The sequence below is a fragment of the Elgaria multicarinata genome, chromosome 7, assembly GCF_023053635.1.
Source record: "Elgaria multicarinata webbii isolate HBS135686 ecotype San Diego chromosome 7, rElgMul1.1.pri, whole genome shotgun sequence".
Classification (NCBI taxonomy): Eukaryota; Metazoa; Chordata; class Lepidosauria; order Squamata; family Anguidae; genus Elgaria; species Elgaria multicarinata.
In genome coordinates, this window is record NC_086177.1 from 33,744,667 (window position 1) to 33,762,740 (window position 18,074).

Consider the following 18,074-nt stretch of genomic DNA (forward strand, 5'->3'; position numbering starts at 1 on the left):
CCTTTACTTCTGCCACTCCCAGATTATGGAATGACCTGCCAGGAGAGATTCGTCAACTTAACAGTCTTCCAGATTTTAAGAAAGCTATAAAGACTGCTCTCTTCCGGCAAGCCTACCCAGTTGAATTTTAAGATTCTGTTTAATACTGTGCTGCTTTTAATAATGTATTGGTTTTAAGTGTTTTAATCAATTATATGTATTTTATAGCATTTGTGTTGTACCCCGCCTCGATCCAGAGGGAGAGGCGGTTAACAAATATATTATTATTATTAAAGATATTATTATTATTATTATTATTATTATTATTATTATTATTGAGCTGATCTGTCACTTGAAAGTAATTCTTGAAAGTTTCTCTAAGAGCTTTCTATGAGTTGTGATCACCTCATTCACTCATGTCAGCAGGAAGGACTTGTCACCCATAATGACCCCAGAGAGTGGTTTTGTTGAAACCTGATCAAATAATATAACTGCACCCTTTCCCACTTAAAGCTGGATCATATCCTGCATATACAACACTGGAGAACATTTGACATGATTAGCAGTATAGCCTGATATATAATTTTATGAGAAGTATGTTTGTTTATTACACATTTCTATACTGCCCAATAGCAGAAGCTTTCAAATCAGTTCATAAAAGTTAAAACCATAAAACACAATAACATGATAAAACATAATATAACACCCTTAAAGGTTTAAAGCTACAATATAAAACCCAGCAGCAGTGTAAAGATCTAAAATTATAGAATGAAACAACAACAAAAACTGAAGGACTGAAATACCTGGGGAAATAAAATGGTCTTCACGTGGCACAGAAAACATGACAGCATAGGCACCAGGCAAACCTCTCTTGCGACAGCATCCCACAGCTGGGTAGCAGGGAGGCACAACTGAAAAGGCCTTCACCTTAGTAGCTATCCACCTCACTGAAAATGGTCTTAGGGTTTGGGCAGGTTTGTGTGGGAAGAGACAATCCCTCTTGAAAACCGGCCCAAAGCTGTTTAGATAGCCACACGACTAGAAAAAATATTCTTTGCAACTACAAATTCTGAAAAGAATCCTAGGAAATATTGCTGGAATAAAATGTACTTGCAAACGCTTTAACTGCTTCAAGAATATTTGTAATTTGCATGCTCTTCTTACATCAACCCTTGACTCATGAGAATCATATTTTGTTATAACATGAGTGGCATTATTCAAAGGTAAATCAACCGTTATATGATAGATCCATGGTGGGTGGGTGGGAGAAGCGAAACCTACCACTGAACCAAAGCTCTTTGGTACATTCTACTCACTTTTCGTCTTTCACCACTGATTCCTCTCCATTGTTCTGCTTTTTTCACAATGTAGCTCAACTCTTGATTAGATATTTCCAGGTCAAATGGAACAAAGAAAGTGGCCTCATCATTCTGAATTCTTTGGAGCATATCTAATAACCAGCCTTCATTGTGAATCCTAAAAAGAGGAGGGGGACACCTTAACTACTGGATTATTTTCTTTCTTTCTTTCTTTCTTTCTTTCTTTCTTTCTTTCTTTCTTTCTTTCTGTTATGTACCACCTTTCCGCCCAACAAGGATCGTATACATAAACATTACAATTGTTCAAAAATCTTATAAAGCAACCACATTAAAACCAATTGGCCAGAATTAACCCTTGAAGTAGTGTTGCCCCAAATACTGTAGTGGCACATGAAATGCACATCTGTCAACAGGTTTACCGAATGGCTTTGAAATCTCTTTGAAAACTCAGTCAAAGGCTTGCACATGTGAGAGATATCACAATAGCCTCTTCTTGCACCTTGAGTATTCAAGCAAACACACACACAAGCATAGGGGGGCTGTCTTGACAGTGGTGCATTGGCACTGCGAGCCCTGCCCTCTTTTGTATCTGGTCAAGAGGGCAGGGCTCCTGCAGCTTTAACTGCTGTGATGAAGAGGGGATTTCACCGGGTGCTGCATGCATACAAATGATGCCTGCTGAAATTCCTTTTTCAATACAACTGTTAAAGATACAGGAGCTCTGTCCTCCTTTCCATGTGGTCACCCTAACCATGGACAGCTGCAGCTTCAAGGCGGCCCTGGCCTGCATCGGGGATGAGAGGGAGAGAGAGAGAAAAAGATAGAAATGAATTGAATTCATTGTAAAGTTACCTCAGGCCTAGCACTGGCCTACCTTGTAGGATTGTTGTGAGGGTGAGAGAAGGGTGGAAAGAAATTAATTTAATTCATTTAAAAGTTAACTCTCAGGCTTAGCACTGGTCTACTACTTTAAGACAATTACCTCGCAGACATATATCTTGGGGGGTTGGGCGGCGAGCAACGCCAGGTATATCGTCTAGTCATTAATAAAAATGTTGAAGAGCACTGGGCCAAGGACTGAGCCCTGCGGTACCCTGCTCGTTACCTCCCCTCAAGAAGATACCTTGATAAGCACTCTTTGATTCTGATTCTGTAGCCAACTGTGGATCCACCTAATAGTTGTTCCATCTAGCCCACTTTTAGCTAGTTTGTTTATCATAATATCATGGGGCACTTTGTCAAAAGCTTTGCTGAAATCAAGATATATTATCTCCACAGTATTCCCACAGTTCACAAGGGAAGTTACCCGATCAAAGAATGTCAGATTAGCCTGACAGGATTTGTTCTTGACAAATCCATGCTGGCTTCTAGTAATCACTGCATTGTTTTCAAGGTGCTTACAGATTGACTTCTTTATAAACTGCTCCAAAGTGTTCCCAGGGATGGATGTCAGACTGACTGGACTGTAGTTCCCAGGTTCCTCTTTTTTGCCCTTTTTGAAGTTAGGGACAACATTAGCCCTCCTCCAGTCATCCGGCACTTCACCCATCTTCCATGATTTCCCCAAAGATAATAGACAATGGTTCTGAGAGTTCTTTTGCTAGCTCCATTAGCACTCTAGGATGCAGTTCATCGGGCCCTGGAGATCTAAACTCGTTCAGAGAAGTTAGGTGGTCCTTGACCATTTGTTTATCAACTGCAATCTTGCGCTTCAGCTTGTACTTCACTTTTTCCAGGGGGGGTCATAGACCCGCTTTTGGGAGAAGACTGAGCCAAAGTAGGAATTGAGCACTTCTTTGTCATCTGTTATCTATTTGCCAGCCTCATTAAGCAGCTGAACCACCACTTCTTTCCTCTGTCTTTTACTATTCACGTATCTGAAGAAAGCCGTTTTACTGCTTTTAGCATCCCTCGCTAGTCTCAGCTCATTCTCAGCTTTAGCCCTCCTGATGCCATTTCGACATTTCTGTGCTACCCGTCCGTAGTCTTCTTTTGTAGTCCAGCCTTCCTTCCACTTCCTATACATATCCTTTCTTTGTTTTTGTCTCTAAGCTTTTTGTGGAGCCACATTGGTTTCTTCTGTTGTCTTCTAACTTTTTTCTTTGTTGGAATTGTTTGTAATTGTGCCTTCAAAACTTTCTTTTTTAAAAAAAAAACTCCCACCCATCTTGGACTCCTTTTCTCATTAGGGCCACCTGATGATCCTCAAAGTTCATATCTACGTATATAGTTGTATATAATATCTACTTTGAAATTCTTTAATTCAAATTGTTATTTATTACGGTCGCAGTCCAGCAAAATCAACACCAAAACATGCAAAGGATAGATAAAAAGTGTCATAAAAACAAAATACAGCTTAGTGGGTTACTTCTCTCAGAAGGACTGCAGCGTTATTTTTCTAATTTGCATTGAGGTCTTGAGAAACTTAGAGACCCTTTCAGTAATATGGGAGGACACATCCCTTAAACAGATTAATACCAACATTGTGGGGTTACATCCAGAGAAGGCTGTTAATAAAGGAAAGATTAACTTTTTTCTGCATTCCTCATACATGTTACAATGCAAAATAACATGTTCAAAAGATTCTATTGCTCCAGAACCACAGGGACATATCCATTCATTAACCGGGATTAAATTCTTTAATAATGTGCCTTTGAAACCGTATGCATTTTCTTTTGATAGACGCTGAACCCAAAGCATCATCAACTAAGATGATGTTTTGAGTTTAGTATCCATCAAATAAAAATACAACCGCTGTTAGTTGCTGTTCACATTAACAATGTAACATGATCTGCCATTTATCTTACTGGATAATAACTAGAATTTGCCATTTACACTTGCTTGGTTAATGGAACATTTTTTTAATTATGTAAAATTTAGTGTGGCTTAATTACTGTCAATTTTCTGCCACAAACATTTTCTATATGAAGTTTAGTAAGGTTTACGAAGTGAGCAAAGTCTGTCAGCAATGTCGTATTCTATGGCTGCACCCAGATTTTTCTGCCACTGGCCGCATTCCATTCCTTGCCTTCTCCTTCACAGGCCCAATACTAATGTTTCTTCATAGAATCATAGAATAGCAGAGTTGGAAGAGGCCTACAAGGCCATCGAGTCAATGGCCTTGTAGGCCCCTTCCAACTCTGCAATTCTATGATTCTATGATTCTATGAAGAAACATTAGTTTCTTCCTTGAGTGAGAGATTGGGATATGGTGACCCTGTCCCAGGAGCTGAATATGAAGTGTCATATACACCATTTGTGTAGGAAGAATCAATTCCCTGGCCTTGGAGATCTGGTCCAACAGAATATGGACTTGGATAGGTAGTTCTAGGAGACACATTCCAGTAGGGAGATGCATAGCCAGGATAAGGGGGCTGCTCTTGGGAGCCACCCCGAGCAGTCCTCTCCCCGCCTCTGTCCTCCATGCCCCACAGTGGCATCGGTGGTAGGAGCGGCAGGGGCTTGGGCTCAGGTTGAGCCCGCTCTACCTGTGCCCCGTGTAATAACCTCCGCAGAACCGCCACCATTAGCAGCTCTCAGTTCCTTAAGTACATTTGTGTGGATACACACCATGTTTTGGAACTAGGACAGCACATCTTATGCCTTACGACTTTTAACACATTAGCCCCTATCAGCCAGATTATAATGTGCCACAAGCAAAGAGAAGGAGCGCAAGGTCATATTTTATCAGCATTATCAACACTTTTTTCAAATCAAGGCTGTATGGCTCAAACCATCTATGCAATGAACTTGAAGCAAGTAAGCAGCCTTTGAAGAGAGAGAGAGAGAAACCCTCTGAGGAATGGGAAATTAAAAGCTAGCTAGCTTCTTACCTTTGGAAGCTTTGTTTTCTGATGATGCCTGCTACAGAATTAGGGCCCCTTTCAGAATTATATTTGGTCACTCACTAGTTTGCATAGGGACGTGGTCACAGATAGTAATCTTCATAATGTAAGTCTCTCCTTCTGCCAGCACAGAGTTGGTTGTAATGGGTTGGAGGCCAAATCTACACCAAGCAGGATATGACACTTTGAAAATGGTTTGAAAACTGTATATGGAGTATGTCCTGGGCCCCAACAGTTGTCACTACTGTTATAAACCATTTTAAAGCAGTAGTGTATCAGACACAGAAATCAATTAGACTTAAGTCGATTACTCTTGACTGACTTAAGTCCCAATGGCTATATTCTAAGTACAACAAATCTAGATCGAATCCAATATATCTTTTAGAAACCAGTTTTTTTGGATATTCTGAACTACAAAACCCATTAGCCTCAGCTACCATGACCAATTCTCAGTGATAATGGGAGTTGCAGCAAAAGAAAAACCAACAATCTGGAGGGTGCCAGATTGGGGAAAGTGACTTTAGAAAAACTGGAGTTCTACCCACTGAACTTTAATTGTGGGTTATTGTTTGAGGGATGGTTTTACTGGCCCTTTCTGTGTAGAACTTTTCTAAATCTACGTTAATTCTAACTGAAGAAGGGTCACACATGACAACAGATACTTCCATTGATCTAGACTTTGTGTACACCAGGGATGTGTGCACACAGAATCACAATCCTCCATCCAGGCCACCCAAATTCTATAAATTAAAAGGCGAAGTGAAAGCTGTGATCTCTATAAATTATGCTGATTACTTTATCTGCATATATTTCCTAAATCTGGATGCTTTTGGTAGTTGCGACGAGGGCCAACATGATATGCAGAGAACTGGATCTCCGTCCCATGACCAGAGACACAGAGATCCATCGGACGGGGGAAATCACGCTTCCCTACCATCACTTCTCCGCCCGTTTTTGTTGCTCCTTACTTCCTCTTTTGAAAAAGGAAGTAAGCGATGTGCACGAGGCCCATTCAGTCAGCCGCTCGAATTGCACTGCTTCTCCCGCACACAGCAGGAGATAGCGGCAACTTCTGCGTTTAAAAATATATCAGACTTTCTGAGGAGTTTTTTGTTGTGCAAGGAAGGCCAGAAGAGGCAGGAGGTGTGCGGTAGACAGATGATGTCATGAGAGAGACCTGGGAAAATTCATGAGTGCCCAGCAACAAGCATGCAATAAACACTCGTCTGATGGAGCGCAATCTGCCCTGTGTAATATTTTTGTAAGAAAGATAGGTATAGGCATTCCTATTCATTCTGATTCAACATTGTATTTGTTGCTTGACATGTTTATTGATTTGCAGCTAACATTTGCCACCATTAGCTCAACTCACAGAGGAGGTAAACTCTTAGAAGCTCAGCTCACCATTAGCTGAGCTTTGATCTGGCACCATGTAGATATTTACAGCATGGTTCTATACATGTCTACTCAGATGTAAGTCCCGTTAAGTTTAATGGACTTACTCCTGGGTATATATATATAGGATTTCTGCCTTAATTGTCTTAATTATCAACTTCACTCTAGGCTGTGGGATGAACCCAAACAGCACAGGAGCAATCTGGAGGATAATCAACAGTAGTACAGGGCGATCAGTTCTACAACTGGTTATTTGCCACCCCAAACAGGTGAAGTTTGCAAGTCCTGAAATAATTTTATGTATAAAAAGCGTTTGAATGAGATTTGCATCGAGGTGTAAATGGGTAAAAGATGCAAAGTTTATTTAGGCAAAGATGTATATGTGCACATTAAGCCTAAAATATCTCAGTGCACAATGAGGTGATTCTGTAGCCACCCACAAACAAATTTATCAATAGACATTTCAGTGCACAATAAAACAAAAATGGTTCTTTTTCAAAATTCAGGTATAATTATATTGTGTGCTTTGTATTTTCCAAAGAGCAAAATGCTTGGGAAATCCTCTATAATGTAGACAGTTTTGTTATGCATGCATTGCTTTATTATTTTGTTATGAAGAATTTTAAAAGATACATTGTCCAATGAAGTACCTTTTTTCCCTTTATTGTAAAACATTATGGAAAGATTGATCCAGAAGGGAAAGAATCCTTGATGAACCTACACCTGTTCCCCAGACAATGAAGATGTTCATAATATTCTCATAAAAATCTGCCTTACAAATGTTTTAATTTAAATTAATTTTCCTGAGTAATAAACGACAGCAGCTAAAACTTATGAAGCCATTCAGAACTATTAAGTCAATGATTAAGAAGGCATTAACATCACAAAAACTAATTAACTAGACTACCGGTACATTGGACTTGTGTACAGCTCCCAGGAATGTAGAAGATTTGAATTTCCTTTGTAGGATTTTAGATTGCATATTTTCCCTTAGCCTGATGCAATGGAGCTTCTGAGAATATAAAGACAAAGAAATGATTTACTTGTATGCAAACTATTCAGCTTTGGCAATCCCATTTGCCAGTCTGCAAAAATATCTTGTTATTATTAGCCAGGATGTGTGTTTGTGTTAATATTAGAATGTTTCATTTTCTGCTAGAGTTAAGCTAAGCATTTCTAGGGATTGGATTTGGTTGCAAAAGGGGACATTTGTGGTATGCAAAGTTTTCTCCAGAAGAGTAGTACTCTCTGGAGGGGTAGAATCAAGAAACTGGGGTCCCTTGCCTTCTTTTGAGAAACAACTTGGATCATGCCAAAATTTCCTGTTGGGCTCCTGATGGCAGAAGGGGAAAAAAAGGAAGAGTAACATTACATAAGAACGTAAGAAGAGCCCTGCTGGATCAGACCGGGGGTCCATCTAGTCCAACACTCTGTTCACACAGTGGCCAACCAGCAGTCGACCCAGGACCAACAAGGCAGGACATGGTGCAACAGCACCCTCTCACCTATGTCTCCCAGCAACAGGTACAAATAGGATTACTGCCTGATATACTGGAGGTAGCACATAGCCATCAGGACTAGTAGCCATTGATAGCCTTCTCCTCCAGGAATTTATCCAACCCCCTTTAGAAGCCATCCAAATTGGTGGCCATCAATACATCTTGTGATAGTGAATTCCATAGTTTTGTCTATGTGCTGTGTGAAGAAGTGCTTCCTTTTAGTTGTCCTGAATCTCCCACCAATTAGCTTCATGGGATGACACCGGGTTCCTCTTATTATGGGAGAGGGACAAAAATGTCTCCCTATCCACATTCTCCACACCATGCCTAATTTGGTACACCTCTATCATGTCTCCCCTTAGCCTCCTTTTTCCCAAGCTAAACAATCCCAGTTGATGTAACCTTCCCTCATAAGGGAGATGCTCCAGCCCCTTCATCATTTTAGTTGCCTGTTTTTGCACTTTTTCCAGCTCTATATTATCTTCTTCGTTTTTCAGGTGTGATTACATTCCCTGCTCTTTCTTCCAGTTTTTTTAATTTATTTTGTAAAAAAACTATTTCCCTTCCATTGCTTGATCTAAATGCTTACCCATGTTAAGGGACATTGTGTGGGACCAGGACAGCCCCTCCCTCTGTGCCCATACCACACTGCTGATCCTTTCCCTTTAATCCCTCTCTGCTGTCAGAAGGGTGAGGGGTGCAGATCTTTCCACAGGGGTCGGAGTGGTCATCTGAGATAAGATTTCCTCCACTGAGGTCGGATCTCTGGCTGTGACCTCAGAAGGAGATTTCTGCTCTATCTTCCAGTTCCAGGGATGCTCTCCCAAGGACCATGGAACTGAGCTCAAGAGAGGTAAGCCACAATGATTTGGTTTTTTTAGGGAATTTTATATATCACCCTTTGAGGGGGGGCAGGGGCAGGGAAAGCTTCCCAATAAAAATGTCCTTTCCATTCCAAATAGCAATATTTTGGGGCAAACTAAGCATTCAAGAAAGCACACACAGTGGAACGATGCGTTCTAGCTTTTCCTACTATCTGTAAGCCCATGCAGGCCCAATGGCCCTCTGGGAGGAGGACTAAATATTTTTGCCCACACACCTTTTCTTTCTTTTTCTTATCTTTCTTTTCAAAATTCAACCCCCACCCCCACCCCACCCCGCAGGGAGAGTCTCCACTGACTGAAGGAATAGGAGACCAATTGGGATGTGTTATCTCTGAGGACCACAAGGACCTGACATGGATATACGAGGTGACTTGGTTACCTTAAGGTAACCTGGTCCCAAGTTATTTAGGGCTTTATATGTTAACAACAAATATACTAAATCCAGGACCAGAAGTCTACAAATTTTAGTTGGCCTTAAGCCAGCCATTATTTGTTACTGACCAGTCCCCTCTTACAAATCTGCTGGCGCATAGACAGGATTCAGGAGAAAGGAAAAGTCAGCCTTTCAGGAGGAAGATGCGTTTCCAGGTAAGTTGCGGCTCTGGGTTGGGGTGTGTGAAGGGTTGGCAAGGTGGGGGAGTGGGAGAGTGGGGAGTCAGGAGTCCAATGGACTTACGGTCAGCCTTGCAGGCGGCACCCAGAAACCCACAAGGCCGCTCTGCTTTGGGGAGGGGGGCTTTGGTGCCGAGGCAAGGTGGTCAACTCCGAAGCACCCCAAGACAAATTGTGACCATTTTGGAGACTCCAAAATGGCCTCCGAGGCAAGTCGGGGAGGGCTGTGCACTGCAGCCTGAAAGAAAAACAGAATCTATATCCTACCAATTTAGAAAACGTCCCGGCTGTTATTCTTATTAGCCACAAGTGACTGGCTGTTTACCAACCTGAATTACCTCCTGGAGCAAGCTGGAGAAGCAGATCCTTTGCACATATGCTGCTCTCATCTGTTCTCATTTCCAAGCATTGTGTGTGATGCAATCCTGGTGGGCCATTTGGAAATAGAGGAAGATGCTTAGGATTTAATGGTGAGGCAAAAGATTGACTTACCTCACTAAATACAGGTACAACATTGCAGATGAGACGATAAACAGGACTGTGTAAAGCAGCATGGTTATCAATGCACCAGGAATGCCGGATTCTTCTGTTCTTAAAAAAAGCCAGTAGAGCTTGGCAGAGTCAGCAATGGGTTTGTCTGCAGTATAGTGAAGTCGCTGGAAAAAAATTAGAAGGAACAGAAGAAGAAAGATCAGAAGAAGAAGAGATGATGAGGATGATATTTTTAGTATTTCACATTCTTCCATATTAATATTTTTAATGTCTCAAGTTCTTTCCCTCCCAGATATGAAGAACTTTGTGTATCTTGGGAAATGCTTATCAAAACCAAACCGAAACAAAATGCTCACCCCTCTGCACCAGCCAAATTCAATTGGACCAGCTATTCCCAGCATGGAGGGGACTTTGTTGTAGCTGCCGACCACATGACTGTTAAAGATGAGGAGCTGACTTAAGCTCTAACATGGTTGAATAATACACAGGGATTCAAGCTCAGAATGTTAAGAGGGAAGAAGTAAAAAGCCCTGGACCTCAACATATGAATCTGTCAATTTCAGTTTCTCCCAAATGATTTTGCTAAAATCTCGAGTTCTTTTACCCCCACCACTTTTATTTTTTTGTTCAGAATATGCAGACCTTCTCAAGTTTGTTTTGGATGGCAACCCAGCCAAAGCAAAGCCAATAGTTAGAGATTGTGGAAGTTGTAATCCAAAAGTTGTAGACCTAGAGGACACCAGGTCACCTACTCCTGTATGGAAGTTAATCATTAGGGACCATGTGGCCCAGTGGATAAAATGCTATGTTTATCTCTAAAAGATCTGGATTAATTTTCTCCCATCTTGCATCTCTTGGCTTCGATTCCAAGTGTATGAAGAACATGTTTTATGCTTGTATTGTACTCAAGCACAGTGGATCAAATGTACACTGACCACTTGGAAACGTTATAAATTCCTCCCCTCCTTCTCAGCCCTTAGAGCAGTTGTGGGGAACTGCCATCCAGCAGGCCAATTCAGCCCACAGAGGCCTGCAAAGGAAGCTCCATTGACCCCAACCCTGTTTTGTCTGCATTTTTCAGATTGCCTTTCAAATTTGCATTTGTGCTCGTTTGAGGAACTGGGAGGCTGTGCTACACCAGCTGCAGTCTTCAGGGTTGTCCCAGGAATGTGGAAAAACCAGGACATCCCCAGTTTCAGTTATCCTGGGGAAAGTCTGTGGGCATCCCCGGTTGTCCACAGGATCCCCTATGCATCATTTGGATGCAAAGGGTCCATAGCTAGATGGAGCGAAATCCTGGGGTGATCTCTGGGATCGTCCCTATGTGTTTAGATGATGCACAGGGGATCCAGGGATCATGGAGAGATGATCCCTCCCTTGCCCCGGGATCTTGCCCTCCTCTTTAGGCCCGTTTTTTTCCGTGGTCTTGGGCTGAGCTGGGCACTGGGTGCCATGGTTTGTGACAGCTCCTCATGATTTCTCGTGAGGAGCCGGGACCCACGCACTGTGCCCATCAGGGCTGGGCTGGGGTGGGGGACAGGGGAACTTATTTTTTAAAAAAATAACTTACCTTTTGCGCACAAGCGTTCTTGTGTTGCTGGCCCTTTAACTGGGAAAAATGGCAGGCGCAACACCTCTCCATCTGAGGTCGTCGCACACCACGTGTAAACAGAGGGGGGATCTCGCGATACAACCATTACGAGATCTTCACCCCTCCATCGCAGACTAAGAGGTAGGTCTAGCTAAGGCCATCGACAACCTAGAGACAACCCCAGGTTAACTGCCTGGTGTAGGGAAGGAAGGAAGGAACCTCTCGTGCAAGAACTGAGTCATTACTGACTTGCCCTAAAAAACCAATAAAAATTCTGACAGACTCAACTTCTGAACCACTGGATTCTCCCCTGGCTTTACCTCTGACCTGCCAGGTTCTTCCTTGGCCCCGTTCAAGGGACCTGTATTTTTGAAAGCAGAAGTCAGCACCACATTATTCATGGTGGTTAAAAAATGTCAGATATTTGCAGGACAGGGCTTTACTTTATACCCTGCATCCTCTCACCCCACATGTTGCTTTAGTTCACTGTCAAGTGATCTGTACTTTTTCCCATTTAATAATCAAAAAATGAAAGTGAGTCAACATGGGACCCTATTTTCCAGGCCTATCAATCTGTCAACTTTCATAAGCGCTAAGTCCACTTAGAATTTTAAAAGATATTAGATCATTAAAATAACGCATGTCACATTACCACAACATAACATTTTAAAATGCTTGATCTAAAATAAATTGATTGGCAAGTAAATCTGAAATAGCAGCTGAAGGAATGCCAAGGGCGGGAAACGAAATTGCAAGTACAAATATGGAAAACACATGTAAGGGATTCAGTTTCATTTTGAAATGAGATATGCCCCTTTGCATGGTACTCATTTAAATGTGTTCCTTGTGCGGGTAATTTTGGTAGAAAATATTGCCAATTTTCAGTTCAGAGCAAAATGTATTTTTCAGAACTTCTCAAATCAAAGTCCAATTAGAAGCGGTCTCAGACATTAAATTCTCAGGTCTCTTTTGGTCTTGGCTGCAGAAGACGAAGATTTATCAGTATTCTTGTCCTGGTTTTCTTTAACTAGGAGCAGAGGGCCGACGTTCTGCTAAGTGTTTAGAGCATGTATTAGTGGATATAATATCTACAGGGTGAAACCTAGTTTACTGACATCAACTGCAATTTGCAAATATATGGGCAGTATTTGTTCGAATAAATCCAAGAAGTGTGGGTGAAAAGAAACTGGCTCTTATTAGTGCCATGCATAATTTTTCTTGGCAGTTCAAGAATCTGGTAGTGAACCTGACTCCCAGGAGTTAGGACACTGCAATTCTGCTTTGCCTGGCTTTTTGAACATGAAATGCAAAGATTCCAACACAGAGCCAAGACTCATGGAGCTGAGGAAGGCAGCTAGCTGGATAAACTGAGAGGATACAAAAGTCCAGTGGAAATTAATCTTGTTTTAAAAAATTCAAAATAAAAATCTGTTACAGCAGTCAGTTCCTGAATTCCTTAATTACCTGCTAAGTTAAGCTTTTATGAACCAGCGCAAGACACAATGTTCTTCCAAGTTTGGCTCAATTCCGCTGTCTATTTCTTCTCCATCCAAAATCATTGGAAAGAGATACCTTAACTTCCAGTTTATATGGGACCCGACTCCCAGATGTTAGGACACTGCAGTTCTGCTTTACCTGGCTGTTTGACCATTAAATGCCAAGATTGTTCCTTTTCCGTGGTGTAGGAGTGGGTGCAACTTCCCTTCTCAAACAGATGATGTAACATCTGAAGTGGGTAATCTGTGCTGGTGCCCACTCAAAAGGAGGCAGAGAAGCTGCATAAGTGGTCCCTCTATGCCAGGGTTTCACAACTGGCTATCCTCCAGATGTTTGGGATTACAGCCCCAGCTAGCATGGTCAACGTCACAGCTCATGGTCAGGAGTTGTAGTCCAAAACATCTGGAGACTACCAGGTTGTCTACTCCAGCCCTGCACAATTAGGGATCAGCAAGGAGCAGTTTCCCAACTGTAAAATGGCAATGATAATACAATGCCCATTGTAGGCAGGAATGATATCAAAATGAACCACGTTGCACATTCACCTTTGTAATACAACAACAAAAGGATACACCTTAAATAGTTTGGAGGGTATTTTATTACAAGCCACATAAAGGTCCCCCAGGCAAAGTCTGTCTATGTGATTGCAGAAGAAGTGCACTTACATTTGCTTACTTATATCATGGGGCATGCTTTAATCACAATGGGGCATTATTTTACCCAAATAATATTTTCCTTGGGCTAGGACAAAAAAGAAAGCAACCCATGACAAAAAACAATAGATTTCTTGGGGTATGATTGTCTCATTTCTTCTTCTTCCTCCTCCTCCTCCTCCTCCTCCTCCTCCTCCTCCTCTCTTCCTTCCTTCCTTCCTTTTTTTGGTTTCAAAAAGAAAACTCTATATAGGCACTTCAGTCTGTCTCCCTAGATCAGTTTTTGTTGGACAAATTTTACTCCAGCAAATTACATTGCCTGAGTCAAAAGATATTCCCAAACTAAGAATTTAGTTGGGTTGAGGAACATTTGTCCTAAGAGCTTTTTGTCCCAAGACAGGTGTGTGTGTGTGTGTGTGTGTGTGTGTGTGTGTGTGTAGAAAGAAAACTGCAAATGATAATTGGCTGAAATTTGAGAGAGGCATAATTTACTACTGTGCAGGTGACAATGTCCTAGAAGCATGGCACTGTAAGCCTATTTCTGTGTAAATGGAAATTAAACCCAGGGTAAAATGTATCCACATCATTGAATCACAACACACAGGATTAGGCCATTTCTCTATGTAATTTATGCCATGCAGTTATCATGTGTAGGGAAGGATTGTCCTACAGTTTATTTCATTTCTTTAAAAATATTCCTTAGCTTTGCCATCACCTCCAAAGCTGCTGTAATCATTCTAATATTGCACTTTACTTTTTTGTATCTATATCTTTAGTTTATGCCTTATTCACTTTACAGAGAAGAAGGGGGAAAGAGATCATACACCTTTCAATCAAAAATACGATTAATAACATGTAACAATATTTCTTTTTTTAAAAAAAAAAAAACTTTGTATGCTGTCGCCAGGGGTGGGATTTCATATCATTTGGTGAGTCGTTGAATAGAGCAAATTTCTACATCAAGGACTCACATCTAAGTTATTTTAAGTGACTTACCCCCAGGAATGCATCCACAACAAACACCGCCAAAGGGTCCAGCACTGTCCAAAGTCCCCAAGCCATGATCAGCTTTGACAAGTAAGAAGGGAATGAGCCAAACAACAGCTGACAGCCCCATCTCACCAGAACCAGAAGAAGCATGACAATGTTCAAGGTCAAAGGTCCCACTGCAATCATGGCCAACTCTTCACTGGCATGTACCAACGTGTTCTGATAGCACAAATCCACCGTGTGAAGGTAGAACTGGAATCTGGAAAGAAAGCGGGTAAGCAGATAATTCAAGAGATCGGCAGATTATCTTTCTTGTGGGTAGACTAAATCACTTCTACAATTATTTACAGTTATTAATTAATTGTACAATTATTTACTTCATATATTTTAGCAAGCAAGGGAGTAGCCACTAGAGTTGCTGTCCAACAATAATGGAAGAGAAATGTGGGTAGTTGTTGTTATTGTTGCTGTTTTTATTTTATTTTTGCTATGTGTCTCACAAGGCACACCTCAAAACCTAGAGGCTAGAAAGTGCCGGTGTGCTTCCAGACAACACTTTTATTGTGCAATCACCCTGCCCCATTCAGTAGGCTGACCATATGAAAAGGAGGACAGGGCTCCTGTATCTTTAATAGTAATGTAGAAAAGGGGATTGCAGCAGGTGTCAATTGAAGTGGGTGAAACGCCCTCTTCATCACAACAGTTAAAGCTACACTAGCTATAGTAGAGTGGCCAGATACAAAAGAGGGCAGGGCTTCTGCAGCTTTAACTGTGTTGATGAAGAGAGAATTCCACCCTCTTCAATTGACACTTGCTGAAATTCCCTTTTCTACATTACATTTAAAGATACAGGAGCCCTGTCCTCCTTTTCATATGGTCACCCTACCATTCACAGAATTTTGCAGGTAGGTCCAGATGTCATCGTCTTCCATTGGTAACTGTCCCATGTTTTCCCACTACTTCTTCCACTATTTTTTCTTACCACACCCCCACACACAAAGTTAAGGAGGAAAAGATAAAATAGCTGCACAATGGTTGTAAACCACCTGCAATGGCATTTGTCAGTTGGGCAGTACGTACATGGTGATCCATGCCTACTGCCTAGTAGATAGGAGCCTCTCCTCCTTGAGTAAATTTATCTTCCCTACCTATGCATCAAGAACAACGGATCCAAGGCAGCTGCAACAACATCAGAAACGATGTCAGAAAGGAAAAATCCAACATTGAGCAAGATTTCAGCCATTGCAAGGTTTGCCATTTGAGAAAGGTAGCATTTCAATCTTCGAAAGACTGAATAGATTTACAGAATTTAAGGGCTTCATTTCAACCTCTATTCACATTAGCCAATCTCCTGTCAGTAGTATGGGAAGGGCAGAAAGTGGATAGGATTCCTGCACGTCAGCATGCTGTTACCATCTTTTTCAGTCAGCTCTGCCAATATCATAGTTCCAATCTTCTCTACCAATTAAGTGAGCAGGGGCGGATCCGCACATCAGCCCCAGAGCGCATTTATGCGACCCCAGGGCACCCCGAAAACGATAGTCTGTACTTGCCTGTAAAAAGAAACGAGGAAGAGACGACGACGACGGCGACGACACCACCCAGCTTCCTGCTCCCCGGCCGGGACGGAGAGCTGGGTGGAGAGTGGAAAAAGCTCTCTACCCCGCCTTCTTCAAAAAGAGCTCTCCGAGTCGGCCGGGGAGCAGGAAGCTGGGTGGCGTCGGCGTCAGCGGCGTCAGCGGCGGCGTCTCTTCCTCGTTTCTTTTTACAGGCAAGTACAGACTATCGTTTTCGGGGTGCCCTGGGGTCGCATAAATGCGCTCTGGGACCGACGTGCGGATCCGCCCCAGGATTGGATTGGGGCAGGCTGCCTATAGACCTGCTGTAAAAATGGTGCAAATGTTATGCGACCTTTCTTTTTAAACATGATGGAGTCTTGTGATTTTCCAAAAATCTTATTTCTAGATCCACACTTACTTTGTGACAGGGACTGCAACAGCTTGAAGTAAGACCCACTGACTGCAATAATGCAGGTACATGCGGACAAACCAGAGCAGAGCTAGCAGCAGCACAATGAACCAGAAGTCCCAGGAATACCAGCGGCCCCTTCCAAGTTCAGAAAGGACAGCGGACACACCAAAATAGAAGTGCTTGGTGACACTGGTGGACACGTTTGGTTCAACAGCAGGATGGCAGCTGTGAACGACAGAGATATGGAACAATGAAAGATGATGCAATAAACATAACTTAGCATGGAACGCTATGGACTCTTACCACAAACATGAACTTGCACATTAATTGCCAATGACTTACCCCTTTTACAGGAATAGCACCACCAATTTGTATTGTCGGTTCTGTCTGCGCAATGTTATTCAAGTGTATTTGGGATAAGAAAGAGGGGAATTGGAGCACTAGCCCAACTCACAGCTGAACCCTGTGACCTGGAGACCTTTCCTCTATTCATATGGGACAATTAAGCCCTAGGGCAAGCATGGGGAAACTTAGGCCTGGGGGCCAATTCTGGCCCTCCTGGGGTCTCAATCCAGCACTCTGGAGTTGTCCAGATGGCCATACCCCCTTCCTCTGGCCCCACCCCTTTCTCTGAGGAATCATTTGCTGATTTCCTGGTTGAAATGCCTCTCCTAAGACCTAGTTACTGTCAGTAAGTGCTTCAAGCTAGAATATGCTAGGATTTTATGGTTGGGGGGGGGGCAAAGTTTGTATCTTTTAGGGTGACCATATGAAAAGGAGGACAGGGCTCCTGTATCTTTAACAATTGCATAGAAAAAGGAATTTCAGCAGGTGTCATTTGATATATGGGGAACCTGGTGAAATTCCCTCTTCATCACAACAGTTAAAGCTGCAGGAGTTATACTAGAGTGACCAGATTTAAAAGAGGGCAGGGCACCTGCACCTTTAACTGTTGTGATGAAGAGGAAATTTCACCAGGTTCCCCATATATACAAATGACACCTGCTGAAATTTCCTTTTCAGTACAACTGTTAAAGATGCAGGAGCCCTGTCCTCCTTTTCATATGGCCACCCTATATCTTTGATCCTACCCCTTATATCTTTGACCAGGATACCTTAGCAGTCCACCTCCCCTTATATACACCCAGATGTCATGTACGATTGACAGAGGAGGTCCTGTTCATCATTCCAAGATGAACAGAATGTCATCACGAAGAACTTCGATGGCAGGCCTTCTCTGCAGCGGCACCCACGCTTTGGAAAACCCTCCCTCATGCAGTTTGGGAAGCAGAAAATGCAACATCCTTTAAATGCCTCCTGAAAACGTAACTTTTTAGACAGGCTTTC

General features: G+C 42.3%; 1 protein-coding gene across 1 annotated transcript in view; it reads right to left on the reverse strand.

Moving 5' to 3' along the window:
• The window catches only part of LOC134401268 (uncharacterized), a 182,981-nt gene that overhangs the window by 39,707 nt on the left and 125,200 nt on the right, over positions 1–18,074 (reverse strand). Inside the window, exons 12-15 of the mRNA XM_063130017.1 lie at positions 16,734–16,952; positions 14,763–15,015; positions 10,026–10,189; positions 1,296–1,455 (exon numbers count right to left, since the gene is read on the reverse strand). Coding sequence (XP_062986087.1) covers positions 1,296–1,455; positions 10,026–10,189; positions 14,763–15,015; positions 16,734–16,952 — 796 coding nt within the window. The remainder of the gene's footprint in view (positions 1–1,295; positions 1,456–10,025; positions 10,190–14,762; positions 15,016–16,733; positions 16,953–18,074) is intronic.